This window comes from Coturnix japonica, chromosome 29 (genome assembly GCF_054131305.1).
Source record: "Coturnix japonica strain WE chromosome 29, WE-NBRP24, whole genome shotgun sequence".
Classification (NCBI taxonomy): domain Eukaryota; kingdom Metazoa; phylum Chordata; class Aves; order Galliformes; family Phasianidae; genus Coturnix; species Coturnix japonica.
In genome coordinates this window covers 6,586,676-6,613,219 of record NC_140691.1, presented here as the reverse complement: position 1 = coordinate 6,613,219, position 26,544 = coordinate 6,586,676, and the positions used below count along the sequence as shown (strand labels likewise).

At 40.3% G+C, this 26,544-nt stretch overlaps 1 protein-coding gene across 2 annotated transcripts in view; it reads right to left on the bottom strand.

Moving 5' to 3' along the window:
• Window positions 1–26,544, bottom strand: part of LOC146755900 (cytosolic carboxypeptidase 4-like) — a 328,030-nt gene that overhangs the window by 144,800 nt on the left and 156,686 nt on the right. For both annotated transcript variants that reach the window (XM_085525040.1, XM_085525039.1), the window contains exons 4-5: window positions 24,345–24,476; window positions 21,026–21,202 (exon numbers count right to left, since the gene is read on the bottom strand). In XM_085525040.1, the coding sequence (XP_085381166.1) occupies window positions 21,026–21,202; window positions 24,345–24,476 (309 nt within the window). The remainder of the gene's footprint in view (window positions 1–21,025; window positions 21,203–24,344; window positions 24,477–26,544) is intronic.

The following is a 26,544-nucleotide window of genomic DNA, read 5'->3' as shown; positions in this document are numbered from 1 at the left end:
TAAGTCTGTTCTATACTAAATCCCTCATTTCCTCTGACTCCTGCTTCCATTGGCACCAGAGCAAAACTTCTACCCGATGGCAGTCCCCTTGCCTGGGCCACGCCACACGCCAGCTCCTGCAGTTAAATTGCCATGCACATATTCACAGATCAGCCCAAGACCTTCTCTTTGTTGGTCTCCTTAAACATTTACTTTAAACACGTCTTCATAAAGAGACTCATGAGTGAGAGGTAAGGGCACAGAGCCATCTGCAGCTCTGAGCCTTCCTTTCTCGTTTCTCAAATTTCACATATATTGTATGGCTGTCCCCTTACACTGCGCCTTTTCCCCTATATTATGAAGGATTCCTCATGTCAATTTTCTATCTTTTTTCATTTCACAAGTTCTCTTTGGTTATCTTCAGCCAGCTGCCAAAGCTGGTTTCCCCACCTAACACACTTCCAAGTGATCAGTGACAGTAAGCAACTACAATTCCAGAATTCATTGTATTAGCACTTCTAAAGCAACAAAGGAACCATTGATTTCCCAAGCCAAGGATACACAGGAAAGCACAAAAGGCATACGTGCCCAGTTCAGATCAGAGAGGAAAGAGACACACTGTTTGGTGAGGAATCCAGCCTGGTAACTGCTCCCTTTGAAGGTGAAGGATGGGAGTACAAAGAAGGGGCTTGTTGGCTGTGTTCTAATGGGTGTTAGCATAATTATTCTGATACAGGATGCTTCTTGCAGCTTGAATATGTCAGAAAGTCACCTTAACAGACGTATTTTACCAAAAGGCCCAGGGAGAAAGAATGATCTTTTTACAAGAAGGTTGGGTTAGGAGGGACATCCTGTGAAGGGTCTTGGGAATACAGACCACACAACCAGATGCCAGACATCAAGATAAGTTCCTCCAGGTGAAACAGTTGCCACCAGCTGCTAACCAGGATTTATAGGTCTGCGGAGTCCAAAGGCTCACTTTATTGCCAACCCAGATGTCCGCTGGTACAAGTAGTCTGATGGCTGATGGGGTTTTTTTAAACCACTCTTTTGGCTGAGAATACGATTAGTATCAAAAGAAAGGAACCAGCAAACAAAAACAACAGAGATCAAAACTGAATATTCTACATTATTACAGCAGATATGAGCCCCTGTTGCTTGCCCACAAGGAACATGCAGCAGCATGAGCTCAGACGTTTGGACTTGTTTACCAAGGATGAGTGTCAATTAGACACAAACTTCTTCAAACCACCTATAAGCCTTTACTGCTCTTATAATCCCACCAGCAAAGGCTTACTTTAACTTCTCCACTTACTGTGCTTTTGGAAAGAAAGAGAAAAAGAAATCAGGTGTTTGAAGGCTGTAAGGAACAGACTGAAGAAAGGGAAACAAGATCAGAGAGACAGAAGTAGGGTGAGGGGGAGGCAACTATCTCTATCAAGTGGGATAACTGATGTGACTCACACAAAAGCAGCTTATATTTCCTCTTGTTCTGCAATGAATATTTCCACTTTGTCTTTTTCAGAGGAGACCAGCCAGAAGCAAATGCACAGCAGCTGAGTAATGCCTCAACCTCCAGAGCATCATGCAAAAAGAGAAAGACATGTAGGCCTCAGAAGAATAAACTAAGTTTCTCTGAGTCTTTGGAGACCTACTGACCGTTCACAGTGTGACGCAGGCAAACCTGTATTAACAGAGAAGATGCTGACTCCAGATTATAGGCTTTCAAGACTTCTTATCTTGCAGCTGTACTACCTGAGAAAATTTGCATAAGAACAAGCTGCCTCTTTCTTAGAAGTCTTTTTCAACCTGTTTTTATGATTTCCACTTAAAACGATAATCCTCTGTTTGTGACACTGCAATCATTTCTACTACAATCAAGTGTTCCATCCAGAAGGAGGATTACTGTCTCGGTTTGGGGAAGTAATATGGACCTCAGAAAGAACAAAGCAGCCAGTTTACAAGCAAATGACCTTGATAATAAAGAAAAAAAGAAAACAAGAGCGTGTATGATCAGATCTGCCTCTTCCAAGAGACATCTGATGCACTTCAGGCTCACAAGAACTGGTATTTCCTCAATATGTTCATACAATGGAGCTGGAAAAATTGGCAATGCCTACCTTCACTGTGCCAACCCAACATACACTCAGATTTTTCCTTAGACAACCTACCAACGTTTTAAATGTGAACACTGGAGACACGTATACAATAAACCTAGCACAGTACACAACGCCATGCATTTAGCACCATGTCTTTTGAGGAGGAGCATCGCCTCACATGGTGCCGAGTGTCAAACAACTGTTCTAAATCATTGCCACTGGCAGCTGCTCTGAAATCCAAAGAACAAACGGTTAAAATAAATGAAAGCAAAAGCCTTTTTCTTTCTCCCCCCAAGAAGATAATTTAGCATGACTTTCCACAGAACAATTTGCATGGGATTACCCACAATACACTGCATTATGGTAATACTCGACAATCTCTGATGCATATTAGACTGGCAGTGTTAAAAATCTGTCAAAGGAAAAATAAACGATACGGGAAAATGATGATGTAAGACAGGACAGTAAACACTCTGCACTTGTGTAATCTGCCAAAATTCACTCCAAAACTGGCCTGGGAAAGAGAATGAGAGAGTATTGCGCACTCGGAACAGCTTTAGGGAACATTCCCAACTCAAGCAGAAAACAATACCTGACTGAGACACGGACGTAATCACAGAGGAGTGGAAAATACAACAGATCCGAATGAGGAGCTGAATAGGAAACACGGAGTGATTTTCTTCATTTCTTTGATTTCCCACTGGGCAGTAACCTGGAGGGAATCTTCCCTCTTGTTCATCCAAAGCAGGTTCGGTTCACTACCCTTCACTACACACGTTCACTCAGTCTGCCTTCTGCTCCTCTCCAAGCCCCTCTGTATCTTCTTCTGATGCTGCTGGTGATCCTTAATGGACTCTGCACAGTCTCTGTGTTCAAAAGTGTTTGTCCCAAAACAATGAGCCCCAGAGCTGTATTAGTTGCAGAATCCAAACTACCAGCACCTCCTGCCCTCAGCCATGGTTGGCTGCTCAGCCCTTCAATACACTTCACCCAGAGAACAGGGACGCTAAGGATTTCTTGCACCGACCTCGTACTTTCCTACATAAAAAAAGCTGCAGGAAAATAGTATCAAATGAACTGATTTTGCCAGTTCCATGCATCATGTTCCTAGTAATTCAAGTAATTGTCTATCACTCCTCAAATCCCTAAGAATCGTGGAATTATAGATTCTTAGCTTAGGTTGGAAGGGTCCTTAAAGATCACAGAGTTCCAACTGTCTGCCATGGGCTGGTTGCCCCCACCAGCTAAGGCTGCCCAGGACACTAAGACACATTCCCCCAGGACACTAAGGGGGAATGAGGCATAGGTTTGGCCAAGAGGTGGGAAAGAGAGAAGTAGCATTTTCCATGTGGGTTTATTCAGTAATTCTCTCACCACTAAGTTGCAGAAAATGGAAGGAAAAAAAACCACAACAACCAACAAACAAGCAAGGGATGAGGCCAAATTATATTGCTGAAGAGGAGTTATAGAGATTAGTGTAGTAATTAATCAAGACAACCATGTCAGCAAGGGTCTGACCTTTATTCCTGCCCTAGTAACAGCTTTGTCCCCGATGACTTTTGGCTTGCATGCTAAAGCGATTTAGATACATCCCTCAATTAATCGCAGGATATCCTCTGGGAGATAGGAGAGCAGTACTGCAAGCTGCCAACAGGGATGCTGAATCAGAGGAGGAGTGACCTAGTGAAGGGCACCTAGTGAAGGACATCAGCAGAGATGGGGAGGTAACCCACAGTTCTCTTTACCTCCTACACTTCACCCCTCACTGCTGGAAGCAAAATTGTTTGAAGCATCTAATTCGAGATCCTGCCATATTTTAAAAGATTAAGATTTCCAAAAAATAAGAAAAATAATAAGAGTGTCTTAAAATAACTCGCGTCTTTTTCTGTAAAGAAGCAACAGCACCACATCAAACTCACTCAGGCAGGATGACAGGCAGCTGCAGAGATCACGGCAGCAGTTGCTTCCCTCTTCTCTCTTTTCTTGTGAGATAAAGACCTTCTATCAGGCAGATGTGCTGCCAATCCCACACTCGTAGAGAGTGTGGAGTCCCTTGCTCAGTGTTTTGGGTCACCTGCAGCTTCTAGAGTAACTAGCAAGCACTACTCTCTGACAAAGAACCTCAAAGCTCTGCAGATGCAGTTGTGCCCCTGAACATATGGGAGGGGAGTACCTTCTATCCTGCCCACTAGGGACAGACAAGTGGAATCTGAGCTCTCTTAGAAAGGCAGTGTACAACTACAGACCTTCAGTAAATAGAAGGACTAAAAAGCTACACATTCAGGAGAGTGGTGAAGCTCAAGATTGGCAAGAGATAGAAACAACACTAGGAGACGTCTGCTTCTATTAGAATAGCTATTATCACAGCAACTGAATACCTGAATCAGTTTTTGTCTCCTAAGAAAAATAACAAACGCATTTGCCCATCAAGTTTGTCCATTATGGCAGTTAGAAGCAGAGACTGTCAGAGCTTTATGCCTGTGAATTAAAGTCCCTGTCAGGATCTTAGCTAGTCAGAGTGAACAGAAGCCTTAGATTAATAGCTTAAGTTACAAAACTCAGAACAGCTAACACACATGTTGAGTACACCCAGCTGGTTGTGAGGTTTTCAGATACTTGTCTGAATGAACCCCAGATCTCCTGCTCAACACAGACAGGGTCTCGTATAAAGTCTGGAATAGATTTTCTAAGGTTTATTTTTAGCAGCTGTTCCACAGTTCTGATACAGAACAGAGACAACCCAGACATGATACTCTGATGGTGAAATGAATCATTCTTTCAGAGCTCTGAAAGCACTAACAGGCCATAAAGGTCCTCAGCCAGACCCGCCTGGGGCCTTTACCCATACCCTCTACCTATTCTAAGAGCCCCACTTCAGCTTAGGGCTCTGCTGTAAAACTGCAGGTCTGTAGCTCCTGTAGCAACGCTTACATGCTTTTACCTGAGCACACCCTATGGTGTGTATATGGTGTACCCTATGGTGAGACTCTGACTCACAGAACTGACTTCCCAGCATCACCTTGTCACTGTGGACCTGCCAAGTGGTTTCTGAGCTGTTTGATCCCACAAACATCACCCTGAATTACTAACGTGTGTTTTCACTTTGGATCTGCTACACTACCATGGACTTGCCTAATAATGTGGACTCGTGGCTGAATCCAAGTACTCTTCAGAAGCCTGGTCTGCTTACCTTGCTTGGAGACAGTGAGACTTGGCCTTGGCTGCCAAACAGAGACTATCTGGTATTATCTCAATTTCTCCTACTGCTAGCACTGACCCTAATTCTTTTCTCAGAAGAGGCACACATACTATTTTTCTCCCATATACCTCAATACAGAGATTACAACATCCTAAACCACAATTAGATTAGGCCACCAGAACTATCTCACACTACAATCCAGATACAAAAATAGATTCCCTTTCCTTAGCTATTGTTGGCAAACACGGGTTCTAGTGAGAGAAGTTATTTCTGGACTTTTACTGGCAAGCCTTCTTTTCAGAGACTAAAAGGAAGAGCTGGTGCTGGTGGAAAAATTGTTAGACATGACTTTGAAGAAATGGCAGTTTCTGCCAAGCTCTTATGTGTGTTTCTCTGTGGGGGGAAAAAGGCTTTATTAGCTTTTCTTTCCAGAGGTCACATCTGTGAGGGTAAGTGAAAGAAAAAGGCACGTATGGAAAGTCCTCCGTCTCAGATTGACAATCAGCTGCACAGTCAGTGCCACAAAAGCCCTTTTGCACTTGTGCCTCTTCTTTCATGAAGGAAAATCCCCATTTTCTTAGAACAAAATGATGGCTGAATGTGAATGCACTGGAGTTTCCCGCTGATTTTGGTACACTGTGTTATCTCCTACTTGGAAACCCTGAGCACTTCTCATCAGGCATTTATATAGATCTGTGCATACACACACATTTACATGATCACAGATGTACAGGGACACATTTCTAAGACTCTAGCATTACAACAAACAACAACCATCCATAAAGACACAATTAAAGTTACACGTTCATCAGACACACTGGTGCACACTTGAACATGCATTGGACTGTCTTCCACACCCACGTGTATCCACATTCATGTTTATATTGTAGTCTTCCACAGTCTGTAGTTTGCACCCACGAATACTAACTGCACAAACCCAGCCCAGCGGAACAAACACTCATTTAATGTGTAATTCAAAAACCATAGGCATGTACTCTCCATGCACTCTGCTGCTGGCTTTCCCCTCTAAACAGGATGCAAATCCTACACAGTCCTATAGGCTGAGTTCTCTCTATACAACAAGTAGCTGAGCTGTGGCACACAAAAGTGCCAACGTGCCATTGCAAGAATTAAAGGTTTTATGAGTCTTTTCTCCACTTCCACAGTCTCCCCCTTCCAGTTAATGTCAAGCGTGTATATATAAATGAGATGTATTTGGGGCTTGTGCCAAGTCTCTGTAACACGGACACAGAAATAATATGGGTAAAACATGATTTGTATTGGGACTGCTCTGGTTGTCTTAAAAAGAAGGTCTTCAGTGACTGATTTGGCCTTTCTGGAAGCTTCTTACTGTTTAAATTGTAGAGTTATGAGACCTCACATTCAGTTCAGCTTATCACAGCTGTACATCCTCATGTGAAATCAGGGGAACTGACTGAGAAGAGTAGGGTACTTGATGAAGCACCTTGGGGATTGAAATGTGTGTTATTAAATGTACATGAAATAAACAAAATTTCACTCCCATTTATTCCAACCAGTCAGAATCTCAAGCAAAGGCAACCTGGCCTTAAGTGGACTGCATTTATATATCTGGAGTGAGCCCAGAAGTGTCAGGTGCTACTCATTCTTATGATGCATGTCAGCATGTAACACACCAGATCTTATCAGTATGAAACCAACACCTCTTTGGGCTGTCCCTCATCTCTGAATGTTTTCACACAGACCCAGAAATCTAAGGTTTTCTCTTCCAGAGAGCATCACTAAAGATTATTCCAAAAAGACACAGAAAATTCTGCTAATATTCCTCCTCCTCTCTACCAATGAATTCACAGAAGACATCATTCATGCTACACCAACTAAGGGCAGACACTAAAACGTTACCTGAATACCCTGAGATCAAATGTCTGTCCAGAAGCAGTGAGTATCAAAAACATGACAAACAATTCACCATTTACACACTGTATCTCTGAATCAAGAGGTTGAAGGTATTTAAATGGAAGCTGACTTGACTTCTGTCTGTTATCTTTTCTGCTTTCTGTCAGCAGCTTCTCTAACACCCACTGCTGTGGCAAACCTTGCTTATCCTGTCTTCCTATGCCACAAAACGTAACCAGATTGGTTTAATTTCTGCAACACCTACGCAGATATTACTAAAAAGCTGTAGAAGAGTCAAGGAACATGTGCTGCGTTCCTTCCAACACCTTGATGAACACTGGATGAACAGAAGTGAAAATACTTTACAAGGAATAAGGCACTTCCCCTCACTTTACAATGCAGTAGGTCACACCAGCTTAGACAGCCTGTACTGACAGCAATTGCCTGCTTTGTTTTGCTTTCCACCACCTTAGCACCCTTTGTGTCAATACATATAAGAACTGAGCTGCGCAGTGTGAGGAGCCCACCTTACCCTTCTGCTCCAATCTCAGCTAGAAGAGGAGATGCGAAACAGCCTTAGAAGACATCCATCTCCTCTGCACGTGGAAGCCCACAGGACAGCAACGCACACATCCATAGACCCCAGCACTGCGAGTGTGCTGCCTGACATCAGGCTTCATTGCAATCCTATACACCACACTCCACACCTTTAATTAGTTACAAATGCAAAGGAACTGAAGGACAGATTTCCCACCTAGCTTTGCATTTATTAAAAGGTCACCAAGGAAACATGATTTTTTTCCTGTGAACAGACATCAAAAGCTAATGAAACCTGAACTTCATCATTGCTGTGTACCTTTTCTTTTCAGTTTTCATTTAGAAATGAACTTCCTTTCCCCTTCACGAGATAATCCAGGCTCCCACAAGTGCTTTGCAAGAATGGTTTGGCCAAAAGGGTGAGTTATGCATCCCTTCCTTTTTCTCTTTCCACTGACAGCCATGAAACAGTGTCATACGACAGAGGAATGACACACAGCACAACATAATTCTAGCTGTACGTAGAAAATATAGACCTTAAGGTAGCCACATGTGCTATGCATAGATGCACAAAATACAGACATGTATTTAAAGCAATAAATATGCATGTCAGTTGCACACCTTTTGTGTTCTGCCTAAAACCAGAAATAAATGCATGCATACAAACATCTTTGGGCACAACTTCTTCCAAGTGCAGCACACAAACACATCCTCTAGTGTGCATACAGATGTTCCCCTAGCTACTGCATTGAAAAGAACAATTATGCACATCCCATAACTCAGTGGCAGTAACATGCCATTGCCACTTGTGTGCTCGTGTCTGTATTCTAACACATACCCTACCTCTATGCATGCGAGAAGGCTGGGAATCAATAACCACTTACAGCCCTTCAATCCAACACTGTCAACTTTGTTCCCCTCTGTTTATAGTGACAGACAAGAAGAGTGAAGACAGGGGACACATCAGTATGCAGCGTAGGAGAAGTGGACACTATCAGCATAAGCAACAGACAGGAGCTACTGAATTCAGTAGTGGCTGCTCTTGCCTCCTGCAACAAGCAGAGCTGCCACTGTCCCAGAAATCTGGTTTATTCCCAGGAAATTGATGCAACCAGATAGAAGAAACCAGAGCAATAACCGAGGGCCATTTTCCTAAAACAACATAATTGTACAAAAAAAAAGATTCGGAAAAAAAATTCAATTCTTATTTGTTTCCTAGGTCTGAGCAATGATCTTGTCTACATAACGATGCACAACATGCTCGGTATAACACCAGAACAACTCGATATCATATCCTGCAGAGAAGACAGCATGAAACTAAATATACTTCAGACACAGCAGGCTACCTTTAAAAATTGTCAAGTTGCTTCGTTGACCTTTTAAAGGGAATGAACATACAAATGCATTACATTTAAGAGCAAGTCAATACCTCAATGAATTTCAACCAATCCTGCAGCATGTGGAATAACCAAAAAGCTGTTGGTCTGACACGAGCTCTAATCATGTACCTCCATCAAAGCTCACAGCCTCACCCACCCAAAATGCTGTCCAAGCATCTCAGAGCTACTCGGTCTCAGCCTACAACATGGCCTTGGTTTTACAGTCCTGAGTTTCTCACTGTATCTATATTCAGAGATCTTCTGCATTATGAACACGTCCCATTACGCCAGGCCTGAATCTCTCCTGGGCAGAGATTGGCATTAATATAAATATAATTATGGTCATTTAATAAATGTATGATGCATGTCACTCTATCTCATTAAATTAACAACAGGAGTGAATTTCGTATTAGTCGTGACAAGGCCCATTTTCAAAGCTGACATTTAATATCACTCCCCAGCATAATCATACATCAGGCTTCACAAATTAAAGGATTTGATGTGAGCGAGGGATGATCAAATACATGAAACCACAGAACCAGTGCTGTAGCTTGCTGCAGATATTCAGCCTATGTAATACATTTACCTACAACTGATGAACCAGCAGAAATTCCAGCCATTTCAGTGCACACGGGGGCTCATGAAAGCATTCCTGATTTAGAAAAACTTCAGCACTTTGACCTCTGGAAGCCCTTCCAATCACCAAAGACAATGGCTTGATCAGAAAAGCGACCTTTCGGTCACTATTTCAGAGCCAGTCTGAGCTGTTTTCAGACTCCATTTACTTCATTCTCCCTCACTAGAAAAGACAAGAGGGCTGCTCGCAAAAGGTCACTGGGAAAATGGTGTCCAGCTGCCTGCTGCAAACTTCCTATGCGCCATCAGACTGCAGGGAACATAAAGCCCATCACATAGCTCATCCAGTGCTTTCATCTTTGGTGGAAAGCAGTAGTATTGGCCACGGTGTTGACTTTAGGTGCCTGTTCACCCAGGTGCAGGACATCTGAAGGTTGTGAGCAAGGTATTGTGTTGCTCAAGCGTGTTTATGCTGCGTTACAGAGCTGTCTCCCTTTTTCCCATCACTGCCAATTGGCGATGCATGCATGCATGCCCTGGGCCATCACAACATGGCTGTACAGCCCATTCTCCCCAACCCAGATGACAAGTCAGATCCAACTCTATTACTTCTCAATGCTGGGAAAAAGAACACAAGACAGACAATAATACAATGGAATTGAAGGCATAATATAACAGAAAAAGAAAGCGGCAGAGGAAATATCTTAACAAGTGCTGGTCCTCCATTGTTTTCACACAGAATTAGCATTTCAAATCAAATAAACTACTTAATTCAATTCTCAGCTCCCTCACAAGCTAACAGCATTTTATATTTATCTCCAAGTCAGAACAAGTCTTTCCACTTGTAGCCTGCTGGCCATCAGCTTTTAAAGGAATACTTCCCACTGAGATGCTAACCGTCCTTTTGATCATGTGGCAAAAACATACACATACTTAAAACCCTACTTAGTAAAAGAAGTCATCTCTACCAGGAATAAGCTACTGCAAAATGGACAGTGTTTCAGGGCTTTTTATTCCCATTGTATGTAGCTGTACTCCTCTCACAGACTCATTTGCAATATCGTTTTCAAACTCATTGAAAATCGCCTTTCTCATTTTGTTTCTGAGTGAATCTCTGATTCAATATTCTTGTGTAAGTTCACCTGCTACTTCCAGCACCACCAAAGGAAACTTTTCGCAATAGCCAAGAAGAGGTGGCACGCAGTAAGAGATTTGGTTAGGAATACTTTGGGAAAAACTTATTTAATCCAAGGCAGAACTTAATTGTGAAGTACACCAGGCTTCAGGCGGCTCTTCTCAGAAAGAACTCCTTGGGTTTTAGGTTACATTTCTGATCAGACGTCATAAGAAGAATAGCTTTTTCTTTTCCAGTCATTGCATTGAATTCTTTTTTACTGTCTTTAGTAGCAATTGCCATGAATTTTCAGTTACTTTCTTAGCTTCCCACATCTAATTCCTACATTACTTTGGCTGATACCCTTTTTCCCCTTTTTCTTTTGTTCACAGAGAATTAACCTATGCATTTTTCACCTCAGAATATCTTGATCATGATTAGGTAAATGGCCTCTACCACTGTTTACTCGTATCTGTCAGAATCTCTAGTAAACAATTAGTACTGGCAAAAAGGAAACAGACTAAAAGAAGTGAAATCCACCTCTTGACAATCCATCTATTACATAGATTCTTCATCAGTGTTATGATTCACTGTCCTCTATGCTCTAATTATCACCTTCTCTTTACTATTATACCAAGATGGGTTTTAACTAAATGTGTTCTCAATTCTTGATTAAGCTTTTTTTGGGATATGTAACAGAATCTATTTTAAAAACATTGGTTTTAAAATTTATAATACCTCCGTAATCTTTTTTTTCTTCCTCTTGTGGTCTGCTTTATTTATAATACATCCTCAGTCCTGGACTATTATCCCATATTAAGGGAAAAACATACATGAACACATGTTAATAGAAATGATGCGCTCTGCCCTTATTAAACGTAATTGGGTCATGATCACTGGTGTCTAGGTAACCACCAACTCTCACACCGAAGATTATTTCACCCTTTCCTATCATAGTGTGGTCCAGAATAGAGCTATATTGGATACAACATCTTTTGTACTAGAAAATAATCATCTGTAATGTTCGGAATCTGTAATAGAATTTACTGCTGCCTACACAAAATCTCAGGTACATAACACCTAGACAGAAGTCTCTATGACCACTCTCCTCTATGACCACTGGAAAGCAGTTCGGTTTATCCATCATTTACACAACCATTACCTTTCCATCTTTTCTTCCTTCTCTCAATTTCAGCTCTAAAAAGTTGTTAGATAATAACAATAATACATCTTTCCTTTTCACCAAGAACCGTACGTATCCCATGACACACAACTGCACTCATTTCCACATGCATCATCTAAGCTCCTCTTGGTATCATATTTGTTTGCTTTAAGAAGAAAGTGTGACGCCAAATCACACTTACACTTGTTTATTCCTTTGTCCATTTTTCTAAGTGGAACTCGCTTATGATAATTACTTGGTTGAAAATATTTTAACGATTCCTTGTCTCACTTCAGCAGCTATTCATCAAAGATTAATATTCTATACTCCAGAAGCTGCCTGTCTTGAGTGTCTGAGAGTAAAAGAAATACTGCAAAACATCAGCACTTGGATGTCTCCAAATTCTCCTTCTCTCACAACTATGAGTAGCCAACAACTTCTTTGATCTCTACTGTCTTCAGCTCGTTCACCTCTCATCTGTCCCCACTTATAGTATGTATGTGAATCACTTTTTAATTGTCCCTAATGTCTGCATTTCCATAGGCTGTGTGCTGTAATTTCTCTTTTCTGACCATGCATTTTCACTTGCAGATAGCCACCATCTGGCATCACATGCATCAAAAATTTCTTCCTTGGACAAAAATTAGAATATAGCAGGTTTCTCTTTGTCATCCATATGTGGTATACAACAGAGCCTCTTACCTAAAGATAAGCCATGAAGCTCCAGAAATATCATGTCTAAACATATTGCCTTCTCTGCCTCATAGATTACCCAGCACAAGCAACCTCTTTCATCTGTAAGTTTATCACATTCAGAAACACATATTTCTCCTCCGTTATTCAGAATTAAAGTGTTTGCAATTCAGTTTGGTTTAATTTACTTTGGAAATGAGTTAAGCCAAATTTAATTAAGGCCACCTTAATTCTGCTTCAGAGTGTTGACATGTGGCTTAATGTGGTTTAGCACAGGACTTTCCACTTGCTCCTTTAGCTAATTCAGAGGTACTTACCTGCACATTCTCATACAAACTATTATAGAATTCAGCCTGTTTTAATTAATTATCAAAACAGAAAGGTAACTTGGTTGCATTGTAAGTATTTTTAAGAGAAGAACCTGCAAGTTACTAAATCTCTCTTTAAACCAACAGAGAAAAAACTAGAGTACATCTGAAAATAGCAGGCAGACGAATTCAAATTCGTACAAGGAAATAATATTTAGCACTTTCTGATCCCTGGAACAAAATATCAGGGGACCAGATGGATTTCCAATCATGTGATGCTCTCAAATCCAGTCTGAATTCTTTCTTCTATGAAAAATCTTACACAAACACGAGGGTTTGGTACAAAGCTGCCTATGTAGTATAGGAGGTCAAAACCAGAAGAGCTGATGGTTCTTTCTGGGACCATAAGCTGAAATAAGTGTTGTGGAAGAAGGGAAAGAGGAAAGACAATGCTATCAGTACAGGAGCTTAGCACATATGAAAAAAAAATATAAATCTCAATTGGGAACATAAAAAAGGAAAGACCAAAGAGACAAGAACTGGATGAGAAAAAAAAAGAAGAAGAAAGGATGCACCTACAGATTTCAAAGTTGGCAAGAATGAATAGAGTTAGTTTGATTTCTTTTTGACAAGACCAAGGGACCTACGATTGGATCATCCATGAATAAAGACAACAGTGGATGTGGCAGAGAACAGCAGATTAAAGAACCTGGGAGCTACAGCAGCTGTGAGAAGTACAGTGCAGAAATCAGTGGAGGGACAGAATGGAGGAGGAAGTGAGATTAAATTTCAATATATAGTTTACATTCAATATTGGACAGCATATCCAATACCACTAATATCACTAGTATGAACTAGTGGAGTTCACTGCTGCAGGAAATCCCGTGTGGGAAAATATTACGAAAGGGGACAGAAAAGTGCCATAATTATCAACAGAGAAAGTTGCTCATTATCATTACCACACCCTCGAAATAATCAGGCCTCATGCTGCAGCATATGAAGCAGAAAGGAGGCAGGTCAGGTGGGCCGGTAGGATTATTTCTTCTTTTCCATGTCTTAGTGTAATTGAATCAGTTGCACTACAGCCTGGTTTTGTTCTCTTAGGAGCCACGAGGAACCAAACACTGTATGAGACAGGATACCTGATCATATGGACCAATGGTCTGATCCAGCATGGCAAATGTTATGATGCTAAGAGGGGTAAAAATCAATCTTCGCAGAAAATCCTGTGTATAAAAGACTTTGAAATTTAGATGCTTCTAAAATCCATGCAGAGTAAAAGACAAACGTGGCTCCTCTAGCCTGTGCTTTTGCAACCTCCCATTCTTATTTGCCATGCCTGAGGAGTTCATGATTAGACTATGAGCTTCATCAAAGGGCAATTTTCAGCTGCCAAATAGATTTGTACAATAAATCCACATGGGACCAGATTAACAAGCAAGAGAGACATCAGAAATCAAAAACCTAGCCGCTGTAATTCCACTGAAAACTTGAAAGGATGATGTGCAATGATATTTAGACTTTTAAAGAGACACTGCCAGAATACTACAGCTAGTTTTCATTAGGAATTTTGCTTTTCTGTCTCACATCCTTCCCAAGAGTTCTTTTCATTAGCAGACTTAAATCCCACTTATATTCAAGGCTGCACCGTTCAGAACTGTTCAGTGGGCTTCAGAAAGAGTAACATTTCATCCAAAGTGCAGCATCTTTTCCATGCAACCATAAATTAATTAATTGCAAATGAATTTTTTGATTCTAACATCTAAGTTGTCTGGGTTTGCAATGTCAGCACCTGGGAATCTTCGATCTAATCCCATCCACAACTCCCAGAAAATGGGTATGACTGAATACTTGCATTTCTGATTCCATGTAGTCTGGCTTTTTATTTCCTAGGGAAATAAAAAAAAAAGCTTCTAGGGAAGCAGCTCGATAACTCTTTCCAATCTGTACCTACTACCACCTTTCTTCCCAAGAGTATGGGAAGACTGGGCTGCAACCAAGCATCTAGAAAGGTTTAGAAGTAGTTGAGGGAGAAAACAAACAAACAAAACAGGTATCAGCTGTTTATGGTATATTGGAAGGGGAAAAAAGAGAAATATCAGCATTCAGAAATGTACAGAATCAAGGTAACATCTGTTTTCCTTTCCTGGGTCCCACAGAATCTGCTGTGTTCCTTGGTTTAACAAATAAACCAGCTGCTAACTAGGAGATGCTCACATCATTTGCAAGTAAAAGGAAAGAAACGCAGGGATTTGTTGGAACAAGCCCTTTAAGACTAAGCCCCAAACAGAAGTGGTAAACATCAGAGCTACAGCAACTGATCGATTATATACAGTAGTGGAAAAGAGTTGAGAGAAAGAGGGGAGCACATGATGGCTCTGCTTTGCTGTTCCAAATACATCCATGTCTAGTGTACCTCCACAGAACTAGATGCTTCCAACTCTGCAAAGTCAGATCTACAATGACCTCATCCCATCATTACTTTCTGTTGTGCTGAAGAAAAAAAAAAAAACAAAACCTAAAAAACACCACTAACAACAAAACACAAAGCAATTACAAACCACAACAAGGGAGGGAACCTGTTCTCCAGTTACACTGACAGACAGCCCTCGATAATCTATCAACAACAGAGACAAAGGAACTGATTTAAGATGCTATTACTTCCAAAGGGCTCAGATTGTGCTACTCTGTTTATTTAGGAGTTGGAGAAGTCGAGATCCTATTTGATCAGCTTTGAAATTGGTTCCAAAAGGCTGAGAAGTCAGCTGATTTTTCATTTCTCTGTAGTTCAAGGCCATATACATTTCTCCTTTTGTTTATATCAACAAAATCCGAGTTAGGATATAACACTCATTTTTTCTGCCAAGTCCGTGGAGAGTTCTCATCCAAGACTTTGCTCATCTGACTCAATCCAGCCTAAGAGGACCAGAAAATACAGGTTTGTGGCTGCAAGCCACAAGCCCTGGTGCTGTGCTTGCAGACTAATCATTATGTTGCTCTGGCCATCCAAGGAAGATGAATGCTCACCGTCTCCTGGTTGGTTTGCTCTTTCCCATGTGCCTTCGCTCATTTCCTAAATGCCATTAACCTTTATATCGTTGCATTAAGTGAAATCATCAAGACTAAAAGGTACCATTAGAATATCTTGAAAACTGAATCACAATTTACTGAAAAGGATCGGTGGGCACAAAAGGAGCATGAAAATACGGAAAACAGGATGCAAACGTTTGCAATGGGCAACAACTAAAGAAAACACAATGAGCAGAAAACCTTAATTTAATCCTTCACTCCTTAGATTACTACAAGATAACTATTTGTTTTTCTCTTATACTTCTCTTACAATTACAGCTGCTTCCAATTTGAATCACTTTGGACCAGAACTGGAAGCAGAACTATTTAGAAAAAAAAAACCAAAAAAACATTCTTCTATATTTCTTAGCATCTGCTTTTGAATGACGTGCCCAGGCCTCAGAGGGTTCACTAGATGCACGTTTTAGAGATGATTTTTTGGATAGAAACTTCTGGATGCTTGTGAAACTTACTCATACTTAGGAAAAGTGTAAAACGTGGGAGACAATGGAAACCAGAAATAGGAAAAGCCTCAGATTTCAAAGATGATGTAAACAATTTACTGGAATGCTCATCAGAAAGCCCAGAATAAACTCCATCTCTTTTCATTTCCCTTCTGCAAGTACTTATCAAATACGCTCTGTGGCAAGAACATTGCTGCAACCATTTCTGTTGGTGCCTGAATACTGGCATGAGTCCAAATTAAAATTATTTGCAAGTTTGTGCACTAGGCATCCAATTACAAGAATGATATACAAGAATATCATTGCTTCTGTATGCCAATAAGACAACGTTATGCGACTGCAAACTCCCTCAAAACAACCCAATTTCTGACTATCGACTGTAATAAACTGCTTATGAATAAGGCATACATAAAAATTCCACAGAAATATAATATGTGATACGCAATAATAAGGAAGATAAAGAAAATCTTTCATTGCCTATAGATAACTATAAAGAAACAGAACTGCAATTTCAGGGACAAATGATGTATTAGTAACAATTTGGTTATTTTGGACAGAAATGGGTCAAACCAGAGCAGTCCACCTCTGAAAGAGTAGCAAGAGGAAAGGCTTTCATCTTGGCATACTGCTTTATTTCTGCCACACTTTCACGGCAATTCACTGGTTCATTACTTGTATAAAATAATTCAGTAAATGCTAGCCAGGTTACAGGGGATGGATAATGGCAGCTCTTCCCATTTATTAGACTCTCATCTCTGCAGTTACTGTATAAGGGGCCAGGATGCAGAGCTTTTCATCCAGTTCTGCTACCCGTTTATCAGCAGCTCCGTCCTTTTATCCCTCAGCATTTAAGTACTTCCATCTCCGAAATACAAACTATTGGCTCGTATCTAACAAGAAAGTTATCTTGGTTTTATGCCAGTATAGCATAGGAAAAACAAAAAAATGCAATTTATTAACCTTCTAAACAGAACGAGACAGACTTCAGCAAGATGGCACATGATTTGTGGAACACACGTTACATGACTAATGTCACATCCTCGCTCACACGAAGATGGCTCACAGAACCTTCAGGGACATTCACTCTCACAATTTATCTGGGGTGAGTTTTGTAGAGATGGGGGCTTCTAATTGTTAGACAGGCCATGACTTTTGACAGTTACTCTGGCCAGGCTCCACCTGCCAATTGCTGCCGTTACATCAGGCACAATTTTACCTCTAATTTCTCCTACTGTAAATGACTGGAGAGAATGCAAGCAAAATCAAATCAAACCAACCAACCAACCAACAAAACAACATCAGTTTTTCCTCACCTCTAGCTTGCTTTACCAGTTCAGTGAATTGAGTAGTTGGACTCAAAAGAAGAAAAACTTTTCCAACATGAAGATGGGTTCTATGGAAGAGCGTTCCTGAAATTCCCCAAATCCTCCTTTCAAAGGTGTTTTGAACAACTATCAACAATTTCTTATGAACGTATGGCCACTCTGCTCGGTGCTGCTCTCCCTGATTCCATCATCTCTGCAAATGGATGGCTTTTCCCTCTCATCAAGTCAGATAATAAAAGTTGGGGCATTCAATTCCCCTCATTCAGAAGCATTAGACTGGACAGAATTAATTTTTTCTCTTGACTCTCCCAAAGACTTTCTTCAAAAAGGGATCCACGTCACCAGTAAAATCTCCTTCAAAGGGTACTGTCAAAATATCTGGAATAATTTAAAAACTCATTTGTTACTCCTTGTTGCGTGTATCCCTTTGAAGCAAGAAGCTGAAGTCTATTTACATCAGTACTTCATCTCCTCTACCAGGCACAACATGTCAAGGAAAATGCCTTTCCAACACCACATGTACTGAGAGAGCACGGAGCTGAGTTTTGAGATTTGCCATGTTTCTACTATATCTGTTTTGGAACGCAAATGTATACATGGCTCAAAATACATCAAACTCGTAGGATGGTGAATACAGTTAGTAATCTGAACATCCCAGTGCAGTACGTTACTACAGGCGTCTTAACTAGTCAGCCAAGAATCAAGAAGAATAAAGTGTAGTACAATAGGATATGGTAAAACAAAGAGCTATGCCAGTTTAAAAATGAATCACACTGAAGAAACTTAGGAGAATATCCATATGCGTCAGTGCAGATTTGATTCTTTTGGGCCAATATTTGCTCCCGACTGTACTGAATAGAGCTTTCTATGGCACAGCCTTATATTCAGTATTCTGCAAACCAAATAAGACAAGATGGCTCAACAAAATCCTGCAAAAGGAGGACAGTAATACAAACCTGGAGGGCAATAGGTCCAGTGAGGGAGTTAATACAGACTGCATTCACACTGGGAGAGAAATGATAGGCAGTTTCTGATTACTTTTTGATTGTGAGATTGTAAACTGGTAGAAGTAGGAAGGAGAATTCCTTGTTTAAATGGACTGCTTTGTTTTAGGCAGCTTTCAAATGGAGACACTGCTGTTCTAAGACTCAATTGGACAATCCAGACAAAATCAAAGAGAGTCTGGATTTTTTTTCCCCTTCTTTTCTTCTTCTTTATGTTGAATAAAACCTTAGATAAGATCAATAGTTTCTTTAGTTTTATGTTTCTCTTCCTTAAGGGTAGATGGCTTATTGCATTTCCATTGATCACACAGACAGGGAGATTCAACAGAGACAAGTCATCTTTTCTTTTGCTCTCATTTCTGCCCTCCCCCCATACCCATTTGAAATCAAATGACTTTTAATCGAGGCTGGGGTCACAACTGTTTCTCATTTACATATCACTAGTAACAAATTCATGCCTTATTTTTCACTCACTAAACTGCTTTAGAAATGAAAGTCACATTTCTATACATGATATGCCACACACCGTGCAATCGAAAAACTTTAGGAACTTCTTTTCTGGGCCTCTCTATCAGACAGGTTACCTCAGCCCTCCTACAACATTGCTCTGTGGTGAGAGGGGGCTTACCTGACAGCCCTGTGTATTTAATATTTAAGCTTCTTACAGTCTCTACAAAGCCTTCCTCTGTTTTTTCCTAAATCCTTTGCAAACTCCCTATCAGATATGTGCAACTTCAAGCACAAGAAGTTTGTATCTCAGTTTACAGTCAGCAAAGCAGCTACATTCACCATTATTTTCACCATTTTCAAGAAGGAAGAAAGTCAAAGATCAGGATCCAGAACTGCTACCAACACCATTAGAAGCCTGACCACCAGCTTACTGAGTGGTGGTGCACTTGGGAGAACGTTGCATAAAACATTTTAGATCTGCTGGCACAACTTATGCAAACTTGGGTTGAAAATACTGAAGGAAGTAGAGAACAAATCATTAGACACTGATATAACCTGATGTCCAACTGCTTTTAGATGTTACTCAGATTATCTAGGAAATGAGTTAAATTCTCCATGGAGATCACTAGGAGTTTTGCCACTGACATTAGTCAAGGTAGAATTTCTCCCCACTGTCTGAAGGAAATTTAAAACCCCACCACAACCTGTGGTACCTATTGCACCCCATCAGCACTTCTCAGAGTAGGGAGCACTAGGTGTAATGCTCAGGGCAGTTATATTCTCTTTCTTTAAACCATCTTCAGATATTTCTTCTGCCTTTTCTATCTAAGAAATGATGTGAGTATAGTAGAGCACTGTTAAAACAGTAGCTGAGTACTTGCTGGCCACATTCTATGGAATGTAAAAGGATTAACATAGAACTTGCAAAGAATAATTTGAACGTCTTATTAATTGTTATTTGTAACAATGGCTTTTTCCTTAAGGGTCTTTTCGGATCCTTAACCACATATTAATGCTGTATAGATAAGGATTGCTCCCTAGTGGGAGAAATAAGGTGGAGCACAGAATCCCTTCCATGGAAAGCAACAGGTTTGGGAAAGGAACAAAAAGAATTCACCAACTGAGCAAGTGGAGAATTATGTACAGCTAAATACAATTACCAGAGCTCAAACCATGTACTTAAAAAGTGCCAAGAGGCTCCTGTCTCTGATGCACTCAGCACAAGTACAGCCCTTCCCACAGTATCTGGAACATCATTTGGTAAGAAATTTAGCTCCATTTAGTTCACAGTTAAAGCTGTGGCTTCAGCTCATAGATGAGCTACCTTTGGCTGTCAGTAACAAACTCCAAGTGCAGAATTCTCAGTGCAGGCTCTTAAGTTTAGCCAAGCAAATGCCCAGATAGACTGCAACAGGAAGTGTACGACTCCTAATATTCATGTTAATTACCTCAGATCTACTGTGAATACCATTATAAAGACACAGTCTGTATCATCTCAAAAACACTCCTTCATTCAGCTCAATATTTTTGGCATTAGACTGGAATTTCTTTTTATTTCACTGTCAAATGAAACCTCGTAGCAAGGAACCTACTTCCCTGGCATGGAAGATTAAAAGTGAAGGATCGTGGAAGGATTTAACTGAGAAGAAACTCAGTAGAATGGCTACACTTATATTATAGAAGGAAGCTGGCAATACCAAACAGCATAAAAACAGCACACTCTATTCTCCCAAGCTCATTAGACACACATTAGAAGGAGTGTGCCATGTAGTTCTTTGGAAGAGGTACTTACTTTGTAGAGACCATGGCTGCAGCCGCAGTACGTGCTCTCCATGGTGTAGCTCCTCAGCACACCCATTTCTTGCCATACCACCACCCGGGCTGTTGACTCGCGGGACTTTTCTACAAGGAAGCTGCAGCTGTTCATGACAAATGCAGGGGCCACTTTGTCCAGGATTTTAGGAAGAGTCTATAAGAAAGTATCAGCAATGAGAAAATGAATCAAACAGATGTACATGCATTTATATCACAAATACATCTACAAGAGGCCTATGCTGTTTAAAGCGCGTATCACCAAAGCTACCTGTAGAAACTGTCACTGTGATAGTTCCAGTTAGTGCCAAACTGGACTCATCTTCATCCCAAGTGAAATCTTCATATTCTAATGTTTTGTTGTGTTTGTTTGTTTTTTTGTCCCCAGTCACAGACAAAAATGCTGTAAGTACATTTGGTACATCCCATCCAAAATGATGTCTTTGCACATCCTATAGTTTTGGACTGCTGAAGTCACTTATGAAGCTTTATTTTTTAAGCTGCTTCAACATTAACTACATTTTCCTGTTCTGCCTAGAGGGCTGCAGTCATAGCTCAGCGCACAATGTTTCCATTCTTTCCTTTCCAGCTCCTCCTCACAATTTGACAAGGGATTCAGCTATAGGAGGAATTTTGTTTGAACACAGCACACAGCAAAGAAGGGGAATGCATAATCCCACTGAAGGTCACAGATAATTATAGGAAAATAGAGCTTAGCATTTAACTATCTTGCATTGTGAAATAAACCAAACTATTCTCATCTGGGATCAAATGGTACATTGAATGCACTCTGTATAGAAAGCGGCAATAAAGAGTAAATATGAAAATTCAGTAAAATTACCTCTTAGCTCTGAGTGATTTTCTTATTCTAGAAATCATTTTTCTCAACAGCAGCCTATAAACACTGCTAATACACAGCGCTATCAAATATTTCTATCAGTGTGGATGCAACACTTCTTCATGCTAACTGTAAAAGTATATACTAGATACCTTAACACTAGGTGTACTCGGTGTAGAAATTGGGCATTTACATACAAAAGCACATATGTGCATATAAACCTTTGTGCTTGCATCCCAGTACATGCCCAAAGACCATCCAGTGAAGAGCTTGTAAAATAAGAACGTTCATTATTTCTTTGATGACAGCTTTCTTAAACTTCTGAATGGAATGGAATCATACAGAAGGAGTTTCTGCTCATTGCTAATGGCATTGACCCTCAAATTTCATTCAGTTTGGGCAGTGAAAGCCAACCAGCTAATTTCACTTTCCAATAACAATCAGTGAAACTGATTGATTCTAAGCAATTCTAGTTCCACTCTGTTGAGCTTTACATCACAGTTCTGTACAGGACTGCTTGGTTTCATCAAAATTGAGAAAATAACATTTAATAGCTGGTCTTCTCTTAAAGGATGACTGACGCAGAAGATAAAATCTTTGGCCTAAACTGTTCTGCAATATCCACTGCAAACATCATAATCATACATACCTCTGTAATAAGAAAGTAAATGTTATTTTCAGCATATCCAATCTATAGCTATGAATGGACCCTACCAGTTCTGTAAGGTACAGACATAAAGATCTATAAGGTCCATTCATCAGCAGAAAAAAACCTTGTGAACAGATAACTGGAACAAAGTGAGAGATTACATTTCAAACCTGAGACCAGCATGAGCCTAACTCTTAAGTCAAGATCTACAGTGTGCTATTAAGAACTACAGCATTCCTTTTCCTGGGAGAATACCGAACAGAGGAATCTTTAAAATTGATTACTTGCTCTGAACTAAACATCCACTGCTTCTGAATTGCCCTCAAAGTACAATTTGCTGCAAAATATTATGATTCCGAGCAACACATCCAGGTTTTCCTGGAGCTGGGTTAAAAATAAAGCACAGTCACCCAAACAATTATAATCCTGAACACAATCATGAGATCCAGCTAAACTGCGTGTGAAGGTTCAGATAGTTTTCATTCTGTCCTTATCTGAAACAGCACACAGATTTTTGTAAATATATGCTATGAAGTACCATAATCAGATCTCTAATCCAGTTTAGTTTTTAAAACAATTGAAATTATATGCATAATCAGTCTTCTATATTTGATTAAATAAAAACGCTGGCAGGTAACAGTAATGTCTCTGTAGTCAGGACTCATTTAGAAGCATTATCAAATCTGAATTTAATATTCCTTTCATTTTACCAGCTTTCACTGGATTTCACACTAATAGTTCTTTCCCCTCTGCTTTTCTCATTAATTACCTTTCAATTGTATTTCTGGGAGGGTGAAAACGCATCTTTTCAAAGGATTCTTTTATGACAACACATTACTTTAACCATGCTCCCTGTCTCTCATACAGCTGGATTTAGCATGCACAAAAACGGGGGTGCTGCCCATGTCCATAAACCTCCGTTCCCATTTGGTCAGAATGGAATTAGGATTCTTTACTGAGGTCCCTTCAGAGATTACTGTCAAAGGGGCCTGGAATGGTGATTAAAAGGAGAAATCCTGAAGTTGGGTTTTCCAATGTCAATGCTACGCATGTCATCTGAGGCCAAGTATTAGGAAGTAACAATGCCTCTTTCTCCCACGAATCAAGGGCTACAGCAAAGGCTGTTCAAAAATCACAATTTTCTTGAGGTATTTTGCTCATGTTTTTGGGAAGTAAATACATGGAGAGCAGGATCGTCCCCAATTACTCATGGGAGGAAGGAGAGAAACTTCCCATATTTTGCAATCACAAAGCCTTTCATCTAGGCCACTGCAGATTCTTGGACACCCTTGGAGGCTTGCTCTTGGTTTCTTCATTGCAGATTCAAGACAGGCACCAGATGCTGAAAGCAGCATTTGAATTCTGTTTGTGTAACAGTGAACTATCCTCAGCCTTTTCAAGCCCACTGATTTCAAATACAACAAGCGATGTTCTGACTGTAAGCACCCTTCCTGCTTTTCCTTGTGAAACAAGTGTTTCCACGGGGACTTCTCGTGAGTTGAGGGTGAGAGAAGCACATGTATACTTGGAACTTATAAAACACAAAAATACAACATTTCTATTAGTCAGCGGCAGTGACAACAAAACAGCATCTTAATGAAATGAATTAGAGATCCACCTATTGACAATATTCTCGCAGATATCTGGTGCATGAAGATAGTAGGAATCATTTAAACTTTTCTGGATCTCTACTCCTCTGCTGCAAGACAAGTTTGCACCTACCAACAGAACTTGTGATCTGACCTCATCTTAAAGAGGGATGTAGGTGCACATATATGCCAACAACTGTAGAAAGGAACAAAGCAGACCTACCCTGTAGCCAACATCTTCTGTGATAACTGCTGTGTCGACCACGCAACCTGCTTGCCACAAGGTCTCTTTGATACTGCAACCATAGAGGAACACATTCTTTTTCTGGGAGTGTCCATGGTAGTCACAGAACACCTAGGGAGGAAAGAAAGGCAAAATCTGTAATACTGAAGTAAGCTTTGTGGTTCTTCACAACAGACACTATAAATACTAGAGGATTGTATGTGAGGAATTACACCTTTGTCAGTGCTCTTCAGACAAACTCAGAGCAGAGCTCTGGGCCAAGCCTATAATCAGTGTCAAACTTTGTTAGTCAGCCGTACCTCGTTTTACCTATTGGAACTGACATGATCTCATGAATCCAGTGTCAACACCGGTGCATTTCTGTCCACAGCAGAAATAAACATGACATCTGTGCAAGATTCCATGCCAACCGAGGAACCTGAGAGTTTATGGTAACTTATGATACAACGGAGCAATTTGTTGGGCTCCTCTGACTTCTCAACTCTAGCATTAGCCTCAGGAGATTTTAAAACTGCACCTTTTGCCAGCAATTAATCACCTTGGCTTCTTTAAACACAAAAACTGTGCTACACAATGTTTAGGAAAATGTAATTGTGCAGTTGTGTAAAAATGTATTGTATGTGGTCAGATACTTACATGAATTCCTGGACATAAAGCACGGGACATTATCTTTGTCAGACAAATAATCTGATTCCACACAACGTAATGTATCTATTTAATCCATCTCTCATGTCAGCTATCATATAAACTAGGTACAAGGTACATTCCAGGTTTTAATGGAAGTTTTGATTGCCTTCATAGGCACATATCAACTTTGATAAAAATGAAAATCACGATTTAATGACCCAAGAGGAAAATATTGACCCAAGTGTTAAATAATAATCAATCTCATTGCCCTCCGGAATATGAAGTCAATATAGACACTGCTGTTACATATATTCTCCATGTCTTTATCAGAAACATTCAGAAATCCAGCAGTGAAAAGACAAGGATTTCTAAAGAGAAGAAATTGGGTTGTTTTAAGGCAATATTCATTGCCGATTAGAAAGGAACATCGTGATATCATTTAAATAGTTTTCTGAGGCATCTATCAGAGACAAAGGGACAGGTGTCATAAGGTAGGGAAGCACTGTGGATCAATTAAAAAGATGAGGAAGAAAGATACATATTCTTATATAAACATAGACAGGAGGAGAGAAACAGATGGAATAGATCAACTTCTTCCACCAACTGTTAAGGCAAGTTTTACCCTAGTATGCTTGTTTAGTAGTTATACAGTAACTCAGTTTAGCTGCAGCCAGTCAGGAAGTTTAATTACCTAAGGAACTGAGCATTTAAATTCCTCCAGCTGCTCTGACAAGCTGCACGTTGATTGGAGATGCTAAGACACTCACACGCAGATTCATCCCACAAGTCCTAGTTAACAGGACTGCTATAGCCACAGAACATCCTGAGTTGGACAGGACCTGTAAAAGGATCACCCAGTCCAACACATGGGGCTTATGCAGTCCTACACTTCAAGCAACTGCCTGAAAAACAGGGAATTATCCCATAAAGCCCCCTTCTAAACAGCTGCATTTATTGGTTCTTTTAATGACAGGCATTTTTCCAGTTAGCGTTCCATCTATGCTTCCAGCAATACAGTCATAGATTAGTTTAACCACAGGTACCAACTAGAATTTACTCCTATGAATATCAAAGAAGGTTTTATGGCTGTGGTTCTATTTTGAGGCAGAGATCCCAGCTCAACCAGGTATCAATTACCTGCCAATTTACAGAATTACTAACATGCAAGATGCATATATTATTACCTAAAAGATTACTTATCAGAAACCACACAGGGATGATCAGCTGCTCAGATAGCTGTGCTGCCTGATAAGCAGGAGGTCCATAATTCTGCATCTCAAGAGTGAATCCTTAAGTGACAAGTCTGGAACAAGCCTTCCATATTAGTAAAGCATTGTAAAAGCCAGGCTCTGTAACACCACTATTTCATGCCATGGGATGAATCCATGACTGCCACCCACCTCCACAGCAGAGAAGTCAACACTACTGGAAATGTTTCCATTCCATTTGTGTATCATATATACCTACATTTTAATTAATTTTACTGAGCACTGCAGTTATTCTCAATGTTTATGACAAATCGTTTTGTTTTTGTTTTTACAATGCATTCTTC